Source organism: Erpetoichthys calabaricus, chromosome 6 (genome assembly GCF_900747795.2).
Source record: "Erpetoichthys calabaricus chromosome 6, fErpCal1.3, whole genome shotgun sequence".
Lineage (NCBI taxonomy): Eukaryota > Metazoa > Chordata > Cladistia > Polypteriformes > Polypteridae > Erpetoichthys > Erpetoichthys calabaricus.
Window position 1 is genome coordinate 68885904 of NC_041399.2, and position 19326 is coordinate 68905229.

General features: G+C 36.3%; 1 protein-coding gene across 1 annotated transcript in view; it reads left to right on the top strand.

The window, feature by feature from the left end:
* greb1l (GREB1 like retinoic acid receptor coactivator) overlaps positions 1–19326 on the top strand; it is a 240877-nt gene that overhangs the window by 183820 nt on the left and 37731 nt on the right. The window contains 5 exon segments of the mRNA XM_051928928.1: positions 1508–1642; positions 1735–1932; positions 13951–14131; positions 14214–14403; positions 15497–15630. Coding sequence (XP_051784888.1) covers positions 1508–1642; positions 1735–1932; positions 13951–14131; positions 14214–14403; positions 15497–15630 — 838 coding nt within the window.

Consider the following 19326-nt stretch of genomic DNA (forward strand, 5'->3'; position numbering starts at 1 on the left):
GAATTAAATCTGCAACACAATAAAGTGTGCAGAGAGTGAAAAGGTCTAAATACTTTCTGCATCCACTGTATATGAGCTTCAAAACAGTGTGACTAATGAGGTTAATTTTGTCCTAGATGGTAGATATTGCGTAGTCTTACAGTGTATGTTCATACTTCATGCTTTAATTAAATATACAGCATGTGTGAATTGTAGGCTAAATTAGTCTATTTACTGCACATTGTCTATATACTGAATAAGTCTGAAGTTCTTTATAGTGGCAGAATGTTTTATATAGCATGATTGTATAGTTAAAACCATTCTAAGGCGATTAATATTTATTCTATAGTGCTGCTGTTCATTATTTGTGGAGTTAGCATACAGATAGATTAATATCCTTGCTCAGGGTTTTTTGGTGAATTAGTGGTGTAGGCTATATCGGTATTCTTGTGATATACAGTTAAGTTCTTCAGCTGTAAGGCCAGTGTCTGAAAAAAGTCTACAATGACTTTTCTGGCAGGCATTGAACGTATAGATTATTGTTATTTGTTTCGTCCTTTTGGTGACTTAGAATAGGAGTAAAAATATGTACCTTATCACAGCTCTCCTTTATTAACAGAATTTTAATAGATGTTAACAGTATTAACAGATAATTTGTTATATGGACCATACTAGTTTATCCTCAGCTCATAACAATATTGTTAACAACTTCCTGGAGTAACTATCTAAAATTGTAGTAAATTGGATATCATTTAACTTAAATGCAGATCAAGAACAATTTTCCTATAATTTATATCAAGAATGTTTATAATGGCTTATTTTTAATAACATTTATTTACCGTATATACATGTGTATAAGTCAGGTCTTGAAACCTGAAAAATCAATCATAAAATCAGACCCTGATTTATATGCCTATTCAAAAATACAACTCTTAATTTTTTTATTTTTTTTTTTACATCTTCTTGTATCCTCCAGTCTTTCACCAGTTTCTCAGTCACATTGAATTTTGTTGCAGCAGCGCAGTTACCAATTTCTTTTGCCACTTCAACAACTTTTAATTGAAAACCAGCTTCATATTTTCTTTTGATTGAACGCTTCATCATAGATAAGGGATGCTCTTACGATAAAGGTGTATGAGGGTGTGAGATACAAAAAACACAAAACAGTGCAAATGTTGCTTCAGAATAGTTTGGGTATTACATTGTGATCACATAGGCACAATACATAGAAATAAAAGGCAGTGTGCTCTGTGGTTACTTTCTTAAGTGGTCATTAGCATATCATAAGCTTACACCAATAGCGTGAGTTTTCCGCTTTCGACTTATATGACCGACATTATAAAATACTGGAAATTATACGATAAAATCAAGCCCCGACTTATCCGCGGGAGAACTTAAACGCGAGTATATATGGTACATTGACTTGAACGAGTAACTTTTACCTCTGTGGGGAAGACTGGGAGAGGGGGTAATTTATAGAGAGATAATGGAGTAAAAATGAAAATTGTTTGGCTTTTTGTTTCTCTAGGAGATAATTTAGAAAAGCAGCTTGACCGTTTTTTGCAGAGGAGAAGAGATCAGGTTGTAGTGCCTTTTCGTGGAAGTGTTCATGACTGTGTTCAGACCCAGGAGGCAGCTTCCATGGTGCCTTCATGGAATGCAGGTAGGCAGAGTTCAGCTGTTCCTTTTCCTTTTTTCACTCTAATGTAAAGTTCTGTTATTCTTTTTCCATGAAAATTCTTCTCTATCCAATAGACTTTACTGGGGAAGTATTCCAGATCTACTCGCCACAGCTCAACATTGCTCGTAAGCTTTTGTCGCAGGTGTGTTCCATTGCTGACTCTGGCAGCCACAGCCTGGATCTTGGCCGTTTCTCTGGAGTGGATTTCTTGATCTTGGTACCACCTTCTGAGGTCCTTGTTCATCAGACTGCACAGAGAGTCAGACAATCAGGTAAGAATTAAAGACCATTGTCCGACTAGTAAGGATACTGGTTTTTACAGTATACCAGTGTGAAATTCCAGACTGATATTAAACTGTATTATATTTTAATAAATGCTTTAACTGTTTTTGAAACACTCAAGCATTTGCTAAAAAATACGTAATCAAGCATGCATAGTATGTAAAATGGTCACCTAACAATATAATATAACTATGGAGGAAGGCAGTGACAATGGTTCAGAGCTCTTTCACTTATTGAAGAGGACAAAGTCTGAAGTATGGTCCTATTTTGGTTTTTTGAAAAATGTCTACCTTGTCTGCAGAGCATGAAGAAATAAACATGCAGGGAAAGGGGAAAACACATCAGATTTGAAGGGTCATCTTCAAGACCATCACCCGCTGCTATACAACCAATTCAATGTGATCTTTAATACATTACTGTTTAATTTGCTGAGTATTTGTTTGAAATTTTAGTGTTTGGTGCTCTAGTAAGTATTTGACTGAATATGTATTATCATGATGTACAGTTGAAGTCAAAAGTTGACATACACATAGGGTGTAATCTTTAACACTAGAATCCCTGCAGCCTACAGAAAAAAGTCGTAATGCTGGGCCACCTTAACACTAGAATTACCAGAGCCTACGAAAAAAACTCGTATATCCAGCCCACCTTAAATCGCTTCTTAAATCCGTTCACACCTCTCCGCCAGCATCCTTTGTCCTCTAAATGTGCTGATAAAAGACAAGCTGCCAGCAGCCGGCTATTCCATCCCCCCACCGACTTAGAACGTGAGCGAAGTTTTCCCAGCTCACGCCTTGATTGATTATGTGGGAGTGAAGTGGAGTTTTACAGTGGAAATAACAGATCATTATTCTAAAGTAATCTGTGTAAAACACATTGTTAAAACAGAAACTTTTTCATATTTTAGTAATAAATGTTACAAAATGTAGTAGGCATAAAACTATAGAATATATAAAGCCCGAGTTCCAAAGATCAAATAAACACTTTCACAAAAGCTTCAAAAATGATTCAACAGCTTCTGTGGCATAGTGCGCTAAGATTTGCCTCTTAGCGCAGAGCAGCTTTTCCTTGCCTCACAGACCTGAGTTCGATTCCCCACTGAGGATGAAGTGTTGCTTTTTTTTTCTTTTCTTTTAAACCTCAAACGGACATAAAATTTATACATTGGTATGCACTGTCAGTTACTGAGATCGTTATATTTTCATGTGGGATGCTCCTTTTCAAATATTTTTTTAACAATTGAGACTGCAATTAACAGGAACAACTGTCCTTATAACTTATTTTTAAGATCCATAACACACAGACAGACAGAGCACTGCGTAATAGAGAGACAGACAGGCAGAGAAGTCACTAGATATAGAAATAAACAGGGAAGCCACGTGTACTGAAAGAAAAAAAGAATAACATGTGCGTTGTCCCTGACTCTCTAAGTAAGATCGGGGGAGGGGTGATGTTAGAGCGCCTGCCCTTATTCAGTGCAGCTGGGACAACGCACATGTTGTTCTTTTTTTCTTTCAGTACACGTGGCTTCCCTGTTTATTTCTATATCTAGTGACTTCTCTGCCTGTCTGTCTCTCTATTACGCAGTGCTGTGTCTGTCTGTGTGTTATGGATCTTAAAAATAAGTTATAAGGACAGTTGTTCCTGTTAATTGCAGTCTCAATTGTTAAAAAAATATTTGAAAAGGAGCATCCCACATGAAAATATAATGATCTCAGTAACTGACAGTGCATACCAATGTATAAATTTTATGTCCGTTTGAGGTTTAAAAGAAAAGAAAAAAAAAGCAACACTTCATCCCCAGCACGGAATCGAACTCAGATCTGTGAGGCAAGGAAAAGCTGCTCTGCGGTAAGAGGCATATCTTAGCGCGCTACGCCACAGAAGCTGTTGAATCATTCTTGAAGCTTTTGTGAAAGTGTTTATTTGATCTTTGGAACTCGGGCTTTATATATTCTATAGTTTATGCCTACTACATTTTGTAACATTTATTACTAAAATATGAAAAAGTTTCTGTTTTAACAATGTGTTTACACAGATTACTTTAGAATAATGATCTGTTATTTCCACTGTAAAACTCCACTTCACTCCCACATAATCAATCAAGGCGTGAGCTGGGAAAACTTCGCTCACGTTCTAAGTCGGTGGGGGGATGGAATAGCCGGCTGCTGGCAGCTTGTCTTTTATCAGCACATTTAGAGGACAAAGGATGCTGGCGGAGAGGTGTGAACGGATTTAAGAAGCGATTTAAGGTGGGCGGGATATACGAGTTTTTTCGTAGGCTCTGGTAATTCTAGTGTTAAACTCCTTAAGCACCTCTTCATCAGTGTCTTTGTTTTGCAAATGTGTCAAACAGCACTGGCAGCAAGCAGCCTGCTATTCCATCCCCCACAGACGTAGCTGAAGTTTTCCCAGCTCAAGTGTGTTTATCTGGGTGTGAGGTGTCTGGAATTGTATAGGGAAAATAATATATTGTTTTTTGGAATACATACATTTTATTGTCTACAACGATCCGTGTAAATGTAGGATGACAGGAAATGTGAGGCAGGAAATTTTGCACATAACTAAAACAGAAACGTTTTCATGTTATAGTAATAATCGACAAAATTCTGACCTGAAATGTATAATATGTAAAGACTGAAGTCCAAATGTCAAATTAACACTTTCACAAAAGTTATACACAAAACAAGTGCACTTTTATTCCAGAATATAATCAAAGAAAAAGAAATCATTCAATTTACATGTTACTGGCAATGTCTAAAAACTGAAGCCAAACTGTCAATCGACAGAGAGCTGGCATGTCTGTTTGGCTGGTGTAGAGGTAAGAACTGCTGATTCATAATCAAGAGGTTAGCGGTTCGAACCTGGGTTCTTCCTGTTTTGAGTAGTGATCTGCTACTATTATTATTATTATATAATAAAAACATACATTTGATTTGAGTCTGTACCACCCAGTGTACATTTTTGCTTACTGTAAAAGAATCATGGTGAATTGTGTCTTCTTGGCATCTTGTTGGCATTTTAATTTTTTGTTATTCAGTTTTATTGTTGAATAAAAGCACATTTGTTTCATTATACCTCTGCGAAAGTGTTCATTTTATATGCCAGTAACCATTTGAATGAAATCAAATCTGTCTCTGCCTCTCTTGCATATGCACACACACATCCATGCATAAAAACAGCATTATTTGAAAACGCTATGTCATTTGAACATTGTTTTTTTTTTAAGATCTTGCCCAGTCTCCACGTTATGGTGCATAGTACTGAGAATTCAGACAGACTACTTTTTGGGCCCATACACCATCAGCATGGCACTGCCAGATCTAAACACTTGCTTACGTACTAAAGTGAATTTAGCTGCTGGTGGAAGTCCCACTTTATTTATGGTGCCAAGCAAGAGTTGTGTTGCAGTGCAGCAGTCTATTAGCCAGCAAAAGCAATGTGAAGAAGTCTGTTGTTATGATTCTGCCTTTGTCCAAAAACAGCTCCATAAGCTTTATCACCACACTCTTGGAAAGTCCTTCTCCCACGGAATGACTGGGATCTTTTCCTAAATAAGGAGTGGCATTGTACATGTACTTTGTCTCTAAATCTACCACAATCTAAAACTTTCTGCCAAATTTGTCAGGCTTGGTTGAGATGTATTGCAAGAAAGGACAATGGACCTTGGTTGTAAACAGTTGCTCATCAACAGTAATATGTTGCCCTAGGTTGTAACTCAAAACACAGTTCTCATCAAAATGTTGCCAGATGTCTGAGGTTGCAGCCAATCTGTTGTTTTTCACACATTCTGCACCGGTGTCTTTGTTGTCAAAGCACAAACGCCACATGATACTTTGATAGCTGGCATCGTATCTTTGATTTCCAGTACAACAAATAGTTCTGACCAGGTATCAACCACAGCACCAACTGTGGTCATCGATGCTGTTGTGAAAAGAATGGAGATAAACGCTATCAACACAGAGAGGGAGAGGCAAGTACGTTGTACCACATGAACATGATTGAGAAAATAAAACTGAGAAAAAACACTTAACTTTTACAAGTAGCAAAAATGTACACCGGGTATTACAGACTCAAATTAAATGTATGTTTTTATTGTAGAATAGTAATAATAATAGCAGATCACTACTCAAAAAGGGGGGATCTGGGGCTCATGTCTGCAAGCTCTTGATTATAAGACAACAGTTCTTACCTCTACACCAGCTAAGCAGACATGTCGGTTTTCTGTCGATTGATACTTGGGCTTGGCTTTTTACTCATTAGCAACAACATGTAAATTGAATGATTTCCTTTTCTTTGGTTATATTCTTGAATAAAAGCACAGTCTTCACACAGCATACACTTCAGGTCAGCATTTTGTCAATTAATACTATAACATGAAAAAGGTTTCTGTTTTAATTATGTGTTCAACATTTCTTGCCTTGCATTTCCTTTCATCTTACATTTACCCAGATTGTTGTAGACACGGAACACACAAGAAATGTGTATATTTCAAATAACAATATATTATTTACCCTGTACCAGTACATGATCCCCAACCTGACCTCATACAATTCTAGGCACCTCACACCCAGATAAACAGACTTGAGCTGGGACAACTTCAGCTGCATCAGTGGTAGGGATGGGATAACAGGCTGCTTGCTGCCACTACTGATTGACACATTTGAAGAGCGTACTTTGGCATGAAAAGTGCAACTTAACCCCAGAACAACAGCAGAGGACCTTGTGAAGATGCTGGAGGAAACTGGTAGACAAGTATCCATATCCACAGTAAAATGAGCCCTATATCGACATAACCTGAGAAGCTGCTCAGCAAGGAAGAAACCACTGCTCCATAGCCGCCATAGAAAACCAAGACTGTAGTTTGCAATGCCACATGGGGGTAAAGATCTTATCTTCTTGAGAAATGTCCTCTAGTCTGATGAATCCAAGATAGAACTGTTTGGCCTTAATGACCATTGTTATGTTTGGAGGAAAATGGGTGAGGCTTGCCAGCCAAAGAACACCACCCAGACAGTTAAGTATAGGACTGGGAGGCATCATGTTTTGGGGGCGCTTTGCTGCAGGAGGGATTGGTGCACTTCACAAAATAGATGGCATCACGAGGTTGGAAAGTTATGTAGATATACTGCATCAACATCTTAAGAGGCCAGCAAGGAAACTGAAGCTCCATTCTGAAATGGGTCTTTCAAATGGACAATGACCCCAAGCATACCTCCAAATTTGTGGTAAAATTGCTTAAGGACAACAAGGTCAAGGTATTGCAATGGCCATCACAAAGCCCTGACCTCAATCTGATGGAAAATTTGTGGACAGAACTAGAAAAGCCTGTGTGAGCTGTCCCTGTCCCAATTACACTAGTTCTGTCTGGAGGAATGTGCCAAAATTCCAGCAACTTGTGTAAGGCTACCCAAAATGTCTGGCTCAAGATAAACAATTTAAAGGCAATGCTACCAAATATTATCAAAGTGTATGTATACTTGTGACCCACTGGAATTGTGATATGGCCAATAATAAGTGAAATACTCTGTCTCTGAACATTGTTGGAAAAATTCCTTTGTCCATGCACAAAGTAGATGTCTTAAACAATATGCCAAATTTATATGTTTATTTATTGCACAGAGTGATTTTCCAGTATGTTTTGTTGATTCGAATCGCTAGTACAAGTTGTTAAACAAGGCTACATTTACATTCAGCCTTATGAATCGACCCAAGAGTTACACTTAAATTAAAAACATTCACATAAACATAAGCATGAACAAGGTGGTGAATATTTTAAATAACATTATATGAAGGCTAGAAATTCAGAGCAGGCTTGTGCGTATTCCACACATATGTAATAATTACTGCAAATTTGGATTGTGAATGTGCTAGTTTCCTGCACATATTTATTTGGTAAACATTCTCTCTTGTACATTGCAATAATATTCAATGTCATCTTTAAAATCACTGTTTTATAATTGTACCTTGTTTGTTGCTTAGATATTACATTATTTTTTTCATTGTTTATGTTTTGTTAAGCTTGCATTGATAGGATGTCACTACATGTTACAGTTGCTGTTGATTGGAGCATGGAGATGTGGAATTCGACAATCTGATCAGAGCTGTGCAAATGCACAGTAGGAGTTGTAGACTTGGTCGATGCCTGATGCCCAGTGTTTAAACTATGCCTTCGAAGAAATGCGACCAAACTTTGTTAAATTGAAAGATAATAACATGCTGAAGCATGTTTTTGCAATAAAATTAATACAGACATTCAGGAAATTGACTTAGATTGCTTAGTGAACATGTATTCAGTTTCACTCCTTTTTATTTGACAAATTGACCTCTACTTCATGGCTTAAATACACTCAGAATTATTATTTCTTTAAAATGTCTGTGGTGGACTGACTGCCTTTTAAAACGGAACCTGAAAAGTAAAATCAGTGACACGCACATACAAAAAAGAAAGCAATGCCTGAATGTTTGTATTCGGCAACCAGTGTACCATTTGTTTGGAGCTAGTGGGTCTCTACTCACAGATCACAGATTAAACTGGACAAAGTAAATATGTTCACATTTTTACATGTCAATTTACAATAAAAGAAAAATGAATACATACAGGAGATTAGATAAGCAGTTTATTAATTTATGAACAAATGTTAATTGATGCTGCTCATTTGTGATCTTTTAATGTTAACACCTGCATGTTTGAGTGATTTAATTAGTTGTTTTGGTATTGATAAAATCTGCATTTTTTAAATGATAGTAGTTTGTAGTCTGATTCAATACAAAATGTGGTGAAATGATTTCAATGTGTATTATTACCTTATTTTACTATTACTGTGACAGTACTGGAAACCATGATCATTTTATCACTATAATTGTGATAATAAAGTTTTTATATCATCCCATCTGTACCCACAGTAATAAGGAGAGTTGAATTGTGACAACCTGACAACCTTTTTTATACATAAGAGTATAGAGCTACTTAATTTTTCTAGTTCATGCTTTCCTGATGTCATTTCAATTCATCTTATAGAGGTAATGGAAAAGAAAAATGTAACTTACTTGATAGAAATATTCAAATAATGAAAAATCAGATAAACTTTTAATAAGCAGCTGTTTGTTTGGACCTAATGAAGAAATTGTTTTTGTTGCTGTTCTGTTGCTGTTGTGATTAACAGGGTAAACCCAAGCAAGTCACTTAATTGTGCTTCTACTGTAAAAAAAATATACATAAATAATAATATTCTGAACTTGTATGTAACTTTGGATGAAAGAGACCTTGAACTGAAATTGAATGTATCAGTATTCCTATTGTCAGGTTGTTTTTTTAGAAGGGATGGCTATGTTTGCAAAGAATTACTGCTCAGCACTGAAATTTCTCCACGACACTGTTCAAAACAGTCACTCAATTTCATTTCTTGCCACAAGACCCCTAGCAGTTTGACCCAGCAATCTTATACAACACCCAGGACTAGAGAATGACCATAAAATTATTTAAAGTTTTGTCTAAAACCCAAAATGAGTGTAAAGTACTTATATATATAAATGACACAGATTGGCAGAATCTTGGTGCTGAACATGAAGATAACTTTAATTTTTATTTGTGACAAAACATGTAAAAAGTCATATTGTTCACTATATCTTCTTGACTGTGTAAACAAAACTAAAGCTGCAATTCTTAAACATGTTAAAAAAGGTAGGATATTGCGCTATTTTGTTCAGAAAGTGTGAGTCATAAGCACAGGCAGCTGATACACCTCTAGTGCCAAACATTTCGCTTTAATGATAGCTCACACTGTGTTTATGGTTGGCATGCACAGAATTTCTATGTTCCCAGAATCATTTCACAAAGAAGCATCAGTGCTTTAAACTAGTTATGCATTATTTTTAATAGGAATCCACATTATTTTATCACCATTATTTTTTTATATTGTTTGTTCCTGTTAACACACTGAAGCAGAAGAGGAAGAATAGACAGTTAGCAATCATATTTCTTATTTTGTTCCATCCTACTAAAAGTTAAATGACAATGTCATGTCTTATTTCTTCCATCATAAATTAACATAGTAGCAATCCCAGAAATTGTAAACTCTCATCTACTTGTAGTTCTGATAAGCAATGTGAGCTGTTTCTATACTTTCTTGGGGCAGAATCATAACATCTATCAACAGTTCTCTACAATTAGCACTTCTAAACTCTCTAATGATAATCTTGCTGATGGTTCTGAGCCTTTGTACACTGATTCCACCATTACTGATTATTTCTGCGTCTCTGAGTTAATTACTAAATGAAAATCCTCACAACTCAGTGCTGCTCTTGCTTTTCTTCTTAGGTCTGGCGCTTCAAGTACTTCTGGTCTCATTTCTCATCTCTAGCTTCAGGCTGCATTTCATCTTCCCTTAAAACTGCTGCTGTTATACTAGTTCTTAAAAAAATCTAGTCTTGATCCATTCTGTCTTGATAACTTCAGGCATAACTTCAACCTTCCATACTTAGCAAAGGTGATAGAGGGGATTGTCACTAAAGAACTTCAAACCTGCTTTCAGTAACTAAACAAGATCTTTATGAACCTTTTACATATAGTTTTATTTTACACAGCACAGAGACTTCTACTTTGAGTAATATTTAATGATCTACCCCTGTCTGCTAACACCAGGATACTCGGTAGCTTTCTTTTCTTTTATGTTAGCAGTGCTTCCCAAACTCGGTCCTGGGGATCCACTGTGGCTACAGGTTTTTGTTCCAACCAGCTTCTGTTTTTTTATTGGACTCCTGGGCTAATAAAGTGAACTGTTATTTCCCAAGTTCTGTGTTTTGGGAACAATATAGGAATTATATGCCATTTCTTATTCAGGAAAAGATCCCAGTTGTCCTATGGGAGAAAGACTTCAGGTCATAAAGCTTATGGAGCTGTTTCTGGACAAAGGCAGAACCGTAACAACAGTTGTGTAAAGTGTGACAGGAGCTTCCACCTGCAGTCATTCGCATACTTTGTAGCATTGCACATGTACTTTGTCAGCATGCCCATATTGATCAAACACAGGAAGCTCTGCAGTCTACTTGTGACTTTACGCTGTAGGAAGATAAGTAAACAAATCAAGGTAAATAACTAAATAACATTCAATCTGGCTAACATATAAATATTTTGTTTTTATAAAGACCATCACAAAACATAATAACAAGCAGGACTTTGCACGATAGCTTGGCAAGCTCTGTAAGCCTTGCTGTTTCATTGAAGGACATGCGTGTGTCAGATTCATTGGCAGGATGATGCCCAACCTCTTGTTGCATCCAAACGGTGCCATCTTTCACCTTTACGCCTGTTGCAGCTGCGCTGTTCTTATGTGCGAGTGGATGTTTCTTGCTGGGAGGGCTTCTGTTCTCTTTCTCCGAAGTAGAACCCTCATCCTTATCTGAGTTCACCTCTGTTATAGCACGTCTTTATTTGAAAACTAACAATGTCAGATCAGGGGGAGTGTGAATGTGACTGAGAGAATAAAACTGAATAATGAAACAAAACGCTAACTTTTACAACTACCATAAATTTACACCAGCTGTTACAGACTCAAATAAATCAATTGTATGTTTTTATCCTATCATAGTAGTAATAATAGCAGCTCAGTCCTCAAAACAGTTGATGCATGAAAGCTCCAGGATCGAACCACCACCTCTTGACTTGGAGACAACAGTTCTTACCTCTACATCAGCCAAGGCAGATGCATATGTTGTGGGCATGTCTGTGTGTCATACCCTATCCCAATTTCTTTTACTTTGTTTAAATTCTTGGAAAAAGCTCAATTGTTTTGTTATCTGTGTCTTTTGTGAAAGTGTTTATTTGATATTTGGACTTCAGTCTTCACACATTATATACTTTACATCAGCATTTGGCCAATTATTAGTAGAACATGAAAAAAGTTTCTGTTCTAGTTATGTGTTCAACATTTCTTGTCATCCAACATTTACACGGTTCATTGTACACACGGAAAACACATGAAATGTATGTGTTCCAAATAGTGATATATTATTTACCCTGTACAATTCAAGGCACCTCACACCCATATAAACAGACTTGAGCTGAGAGAACTTTGTGTACGACTAAAGCTGCATCAGTGAGGGGGATGGGATAACAGGCTGCCTCCTGCCGGTGCTGGTCGACACATTTGCAAAACAGAAGACGCTGACGAGGAGGTGTGAAGGAATTTAAGGTGGCTCTGGATTATAAGTTTTTTCGTAGGCTTCAGGAATTCTAGTGTTAAAAACCTGCAGCATTTTTGTTTGTAAGATGAGTTAACTTTTGTAATGTTTCAATAGACCAGTCTGAGTGTATCATGCACAGTACAGTTTTCATTATTTAGATGCGGTGCATAATTTCCATATCCCTAATTGGGTGCTTCTTTTAAGTTTGAGCTCAATGCAGCTTAAATGTGGTGGATAACTAAATTAAGAACCAAAGCAAAATGTGGCAAGCTGCTGGCTGTTTTATGGATCTTGACTCATTCTTTATACTCAAGTGAAAGGTGAAGTTTCTTTTAACACAGGAAAGAATTAAAACTTAAATGCATTAATGTAAAAATAAGCAGTTAAGGGTTCTGATTTATAACAAGCAAGTTCACTAACACTAAGACCAAAAAAGTATTGCTTTATTATTAAATAAACAGATTCTAATTAAGAAACTGGTTAAAATGAAAACCTGCAGCTATTGTGACCCTCTAGGACTGTAATTGAGTACAGTAATCCCTCCTCCATCGCGGGGGTTGCGTCCCAGAGCCACCCGCGAAATAAGAAAATCCGCGAAGTAGAAACCATATGTTTATATGGTTATTTTTATATTGTCATGCTTGGGTCACAGATTTGCGCAGAAACACAGGAGGTTGTAGAGAGACAGGAACGTTATTCAAACACTGCAAACAAACATTTGTCTCTTTTTCAAAAGTTTAAACTGTGCTCCATGACAAGACAGAGATGACAGTTCTGTCTCACAATTAAAAGAATGCAAACATATCTTCCTCTTCAAAGGAGTGCGTGTCAGGAGCACAGACGGTCAGAAACAGAGAGGAAAGCAAACAAATCAATAGGGCTGTTTGGCTTTTAAGTATGCGAAGCACCGCCGGTACAAAGCTGTTGAAGGCGGCAGCTCACACCCACTCCGTCAGGAGCAGGGAGAGAGAGAGAGAGAGACAGAGAAAAACAAACTGAAAAATCAATATGTGCCCTTTGAGTATGCGAAGCACCATGCAGCATGTCGCTTCACGAAGCAGCTGCACACAGAAGGTAGCAACGTAAAGATAATCTTTCAGCATTTTTAGACGAGCGTCCGTATCGTCTAGGTGTGCGAACAGCCCCCCTGCTCACACCCCCAACGTCAGGATCAGAGAAAGTCAGTGCAAGAGAGAGAGAAAAGTAAGTTGGGTAGCTTCTCAGCCATCTGCCAATAGCGTCCCTTGTATGAAATCAACTGGGCAAACCAACTGAGGAAGCATGTACCAGAAATTAAAAGACCCATTGTCCTCAGAAATCCGCGAACCAGCGAAAAATCCGCGATATATATTTAAATATGCTTACATATAAAATCCGCGATAGAGTGAAGCCGAGAAAGGCGAAGCGCGATATATCGAGGGATCACTGTACCTCAGTTCTAAATGAAAAGTATCACTTTGCCTCTTGTTTATAATCACCAGAAAAGCAGCAAAAGCGAATTTTAAGACATGAACTTCAGTTCCAGGTTTTAGTTGAAGGACTTCTTTTCCCTGTGATTTTATTTCTAAGTTATTCACTGGTTTTATTAAGACAGAGAAGCTTCACATATTCATGAGGAGAGTGAGAAGGTGTTGTTGAAAGCTAGTACTGTAATTAAACTTCTTACCAAAATAAGAAGTACCTCATTATTAAAGTTCATTAGGTTTCTAGACCATTGACTTTTCATCAAATTACTTAATCTGCCATTGTTGTAATTTTTTAAATAATCTTCTTGACAGGTAAAGTATTAATTATTAATTATATAGTCTTTTTTTGTTTTCAAGGAGTTCTGGTGGACTTGGGCCTGGAGGAAAATATCACAAGTCATCAAAAGCTGGAAAAATACATTGTGCGACTTGACAATGATGTGCATGGAAAATTTGAAGTTTTTATAAGAAAAGTGAAGCAGAGTCCATATACACTGTTTGTTATCATTCATGACAATTCACATGTTGATCTCACCAGGTAAAGAGATTTTACAGATGGTGTGAGTTTTGTAAGATGTGTTTAAAAGAGTCCTTTTGCTAACCCTGTCTACTTTCCATAGCCTGGTCTCTGGGTCAGCATCTCATGGAGAATTTCAAGGCCTTGCAGACCGGGTGATTAATTGTAGGGAAGTCCTGGATGCACAAAACCTGTTGGTCTTACAGGTCAGTTCCTTCCCTTTCACTCTGCAGACACAACAGTCCAGGATCAGCATTTCAAATGAGATCCACTGGCCTCAACACCATTGCAATGTAAGTGCCATTCTTTTCACAGTGGTGCAGTGTTACAAACTATACTTTACATAGTATCTGTGGGTAAACATGTATGCTACAACTATAGGTCAAAACATCTCTGAATTCTAGAGCTTTTAAAAATAGTATTATTTATTCATTCATTGAGAAGTAAAAGTCTTTTTCGTTTAAGCTCATTAAAAATTAATGGTAAAGAGCAATATCATTTTGAGTGACTGAACATACACAATATGAGGATTTTTTATGTTGCCAAACATAAGATGTGAACAAAACTGTCAGAGTGAAGTATTTTGTGTCTTAGTGATTATTCATTTGCATTTAGGTGGCATCACAAAAGTACAGAAACCTCTTGTTTATCTATATTGGTTTGAAACAGGAGCTCATTTAATACTAGTAGCATGGTGTAGTGGTGTAGTTGAAGTGTCAAGTGTACCAACAACATCAGGTATCTGCATAACCACATGGGCATTTTTTTGCAGCGCAGCCTTCTGATTATAGAGGCATAATCATTATGAAAATGTCGTTGTAGTAGTAGAGAATCTTGAAGAAGTAAAAGAGGGGAAGCGGCCTATATGCTTTAGTATGTGTATACATGTGGTCAAATGTTCCCATTAAAACCCATGCATACAGTAGGTACAGAATTAAACCAGAAAGGCATGTCACATGCAGGGTGTAAATACAATGTGGTAAATGATGCAAGATGTAAAAGTTAAAATAAGGCAAATGCACTGCAAAATAAATCTAATTATGCTAAATGTGGTACCTATTGACTATGTTTTAGAAGAGTATCTGCCTCTCTCCCATTTCCAAACTCGTAACACAGATTTCTAGTCATCAGATATGTGTCCTATATTCCAGAAAGTCATATACAATATACAGTACCATCATTTTAATTCAGAAGTGTTTATTATCTTTGAACACCTAGTTTAGCTATAAACTTTAATCTTTGCAAGAGACAACACCCCCAAACCCCCACCATCCAGCAACAATCTGTAATGTCAGTGCTGAAGACAGTACATTTTGTTAAGCTTTCTGATTGTTCACTTTACAAGTTAGTTATTGACCACATATCTAATTTTCTTTCTATTGACAGGAGGAATCAAGCATAGAGGAATTGGTATATTTCAGTCTAAATGAATATAGCAGATCTTTGAATTGGGGAGTGTCCAGTCCACTTCTGAGATGCGATGATGCCTTTGAAAAAATGGTAAACACACTTTTAGAAAAGTAAGTGGGACAACTCTTGCTAAATTAATGACGCTTGTTTCCAGGTTTCAAGTAGAACATGACATCAGACAGGTTATGTACTACTGTGGTAGACTTGGTGTAAAGATCTGTAATTCTCTTGGTGCTATGTGACCGTATTTTGTTATTCTTACTGTTTTTATGAATGAATGGCAAGACTTTTTAATGTTTCATTTATGTTGCTAATTCTTGTTTTTAGATACCTACAATTACATTTTAACTATTTAAAACTTAAATTAGAGATCTGTAATTACTTTTAACTAATCAGAATTCAATCTGTAATCCCATTTTGATTACACTGAAGTTGATGATAAATCTCTAAAATTAAAATTTAACTGTACAAAATTACAATTAAGATATGTTTAATATGTTTGAAAACATAAATATAATTTTAGATATTTAAAGTACAGTTTTAACTAGTCTAAATTGAAGATGTCTCTAGTTCTAATATTAGTCAAAATATAATTTCGTATACCTACAATTTGAATTTTGAATTTTGACTAGTTGAAATTATAGATATCTTTAATTCAGCTATCAGCTAGGAAAAACATAAATCTGAATATCTGTAATTAAGAGCTCAATAAAATATCTGTTATTAAGAGCTCAGTTGTATACATTACTTAATTAAGCTAATTAATCAATGGTGAATTGTAGTTGTTTCTAATTCTCATTTTCACCAGTTATAAATATTATGCACATCTAAAAATCAAAGATTTTGTTTTACAAATCTAAAATATCTTTGGGCTTTAAAAGTAAATTATAACTTGTCCAAGTATGGCATTAAATGATACAATGGCTGGTAATGTAAAACAGTATGGACTAGCACCCCTCTATGTAACAAGCATCATACTACAGACATAGTTTAGGTGAAAGTTTGATTTTTCACAATCCTTAGCAAGGATCTGGTGATAACCGGGTATGCAATGTGCTAAATGTTATTTATTCCATATTCTGAACTCTTTTTTTCATTTTTGTGGTGGAGCTAGAACCTAGTCGTAGATTAAAAGCAGGAAGTAACTTTAAACAGAAGAACAGTCTTTTAGGGAGCACACCCATGCACTAGTGTAAACTCATCATATATCCTTGCATTCACATTTTGGGGTGTTGCATTATAATAAAGCACTCAGGAAAATCCTATTCTAAGTGTTGTAGGGCATTTTATACATATCATTTTATTCGGTTCATGCTTTTTTATGTTAAGGATTTAGTTTTCGTGGTTTATTTTTTATTTTGACTTAAATTGGCAAAGATCATTTTTAACACCTTGTTTTTGTTGTTTATGCAGTTCAATTCAGCTGCATTCTTGTTGTCACAGGATAGGATGCTTTAAATATGACTGTTCATATCACGTGCTGTCTGTCAGTGGATATAATGAATCACTAAAAACAACTTTCAGTTGTTCATTTTAACTCAAATAGGCCCAAGTATCATGTCTTTGAACACCTTTAACTTTTAACTTTTGCATTCATCTTTGATGTTAGTGTCTCATTCTCTTTGTCCTTACAGTTTTGAGCTCTGTCTGCCTTTTGACCACATTTCTGGTGTTACATTCTACATCATGTAACACATACAGGGACACAAGAACAAATAGCAAACATATATAATAACCCAAGTTCACCATTGTACCAGTATATCACCCAGATAAATAGAAAACATTTTTTTTTAATTAATTGATTGTTTACAAAGTACAGTAATTAGTTTTTATATGTTACGTTAATTTTATACTTCAATTCAGTTACCTACCATGGTCATGTGAGCTTGAGGGGACCCTGAGGTGCCCCATCCAGCATTGGCTAATGCTTTACGACTTTGTGGCTCTGCATCAGATTAAAGGCTTTTTTCACAATGGGGCACATGCTCTTATTATTAAGTTCAAGAGCAGGCTAGTTATTTTTTTTAAATATATAAAATTGGCTTCACATTAGAATTCAGTTTCATGAGGGAAATGAATATATACTGTAACTGATTTGAAAAATACTGAACTACCTTTATAGTGGATTTCATAATGATATGTTTGTGGAGTCTTTTGAGTGGGCACATTTGCACTGTTTACTTATGTGTTTCCCACTGGGTAATTTTCCTATCATATTGCAAATCCTTGCCTGCTATAGTAGCATCTCTAAATTGCTGTGGCTTGAGTGAGGTGTCCTCAAGTGTGCACTGTGATAGTGTGGTGCCCTATTCAGTTTGATTCCTACTTTGGGCCCTGTGCTACCAGAACATGTACCAGCTCTGTACTGCAATGAACAAGATATCAGCTTAGAAAATGGATAGTAGGATATATGGATGTATGTCTCTTTCTGGAGTCTTCAGAATAAAACCATTTTGCTCTGGTTTCTAAAGGCATAGGTTAAACCCACAAAGATATAAATTTGGAACCTAGCATAGACAGTTGACTTAGTGACATAATTTGAATATTTTTATAAGGTTTTTCCAAAGCTCCAATTCCAGTATGACAGAAATTCATCTAATCCAAGTCAAATGCTTAGCTGTGGCTAAGTTTTGCTATCTCGTCTTAGGTATGTGGACTGTGATCTGCAAAGTGAAAGATGCCCTGTGCAGGGGCAGCACAACATGATATGCAATGGCAGGCATTATTTGATTTTCTCTTATAGCCGTCACTACTTTTCACCTTAGCCATTTAACATTATAGGTTTATAGGGTCACTAGCTGTTCTGCCTATGTAAAATGGATTGAAATCTAAGTAATCCACATAGACTTATGTTTTTTTTTTTAATTGATGCATTGGTTATCCATTTTGTCTGGTGTAATAATGCAACCTGAACCTTTTCCCTCATGGCTGCTTTTTCTTGTTTGGATAAAGCCACCTTTTTTGCCACTTCCTCTTGGTGTCGTTCAATGAGCTGACCACTGTTGCATTTGGATGTGTTTTGCTGGGAAAATGCTGCAGTAGTCACAGTTACATTGGCTTGGTTTAGCAGATCTAACCAAGTTGTGCCAGGGTTTTGGTTTTTCAACATGATTGTTGATTTATGTTTTTTTTTTCACTTACCATTGGCCACCACGCAAAGTTATCAGTTATTAACATTACAGCTATTAATCTCATTTCACATGGCTCAAGAGAGTGAAGGAGAGTCACTACCATGCTTCTGTTGCCTGTGTATAATGTCAGACAACAGAATAAGCCTATAAGACCAATTTTCTTATTTTTAGGCCCGGGCGGATGCACGTTAATGTTTGTGATGCACCATATATTAGATTGAATTTTGTAATGCATGTGGTGGTAAAATGCATTGTATTTTTCATTCCAACAAATGGAGCATGGCAAACATTAGCACTTACAAATCCCATATCAAATAATATATAACAGACATAGCAATCGGACAGACAGACACAGACACTTGTCCATTTATAAAGGTGGATAAGCTGATTTCTGTCTGTCCAACAATTACTCTTTGTTGGATGGATTGAGCATTAACATTTTCAGTGTACCATCTATAGAATGTACTTTGAAATGCATTGTAGTAATAAAATGTATCACATTTTTCATTCTAACAGATGGCGCATGACAAACATTACAACTGCTTTTATGAATCCCATACCAAGTGACATACAACATATACACAGATACTTGTCCTCTTTTTAAGGTGAATTATTGTCACATATAAAGCATACAGTGAAGTAACTTGGATGTACTACTCAACATTACTGTGTCTT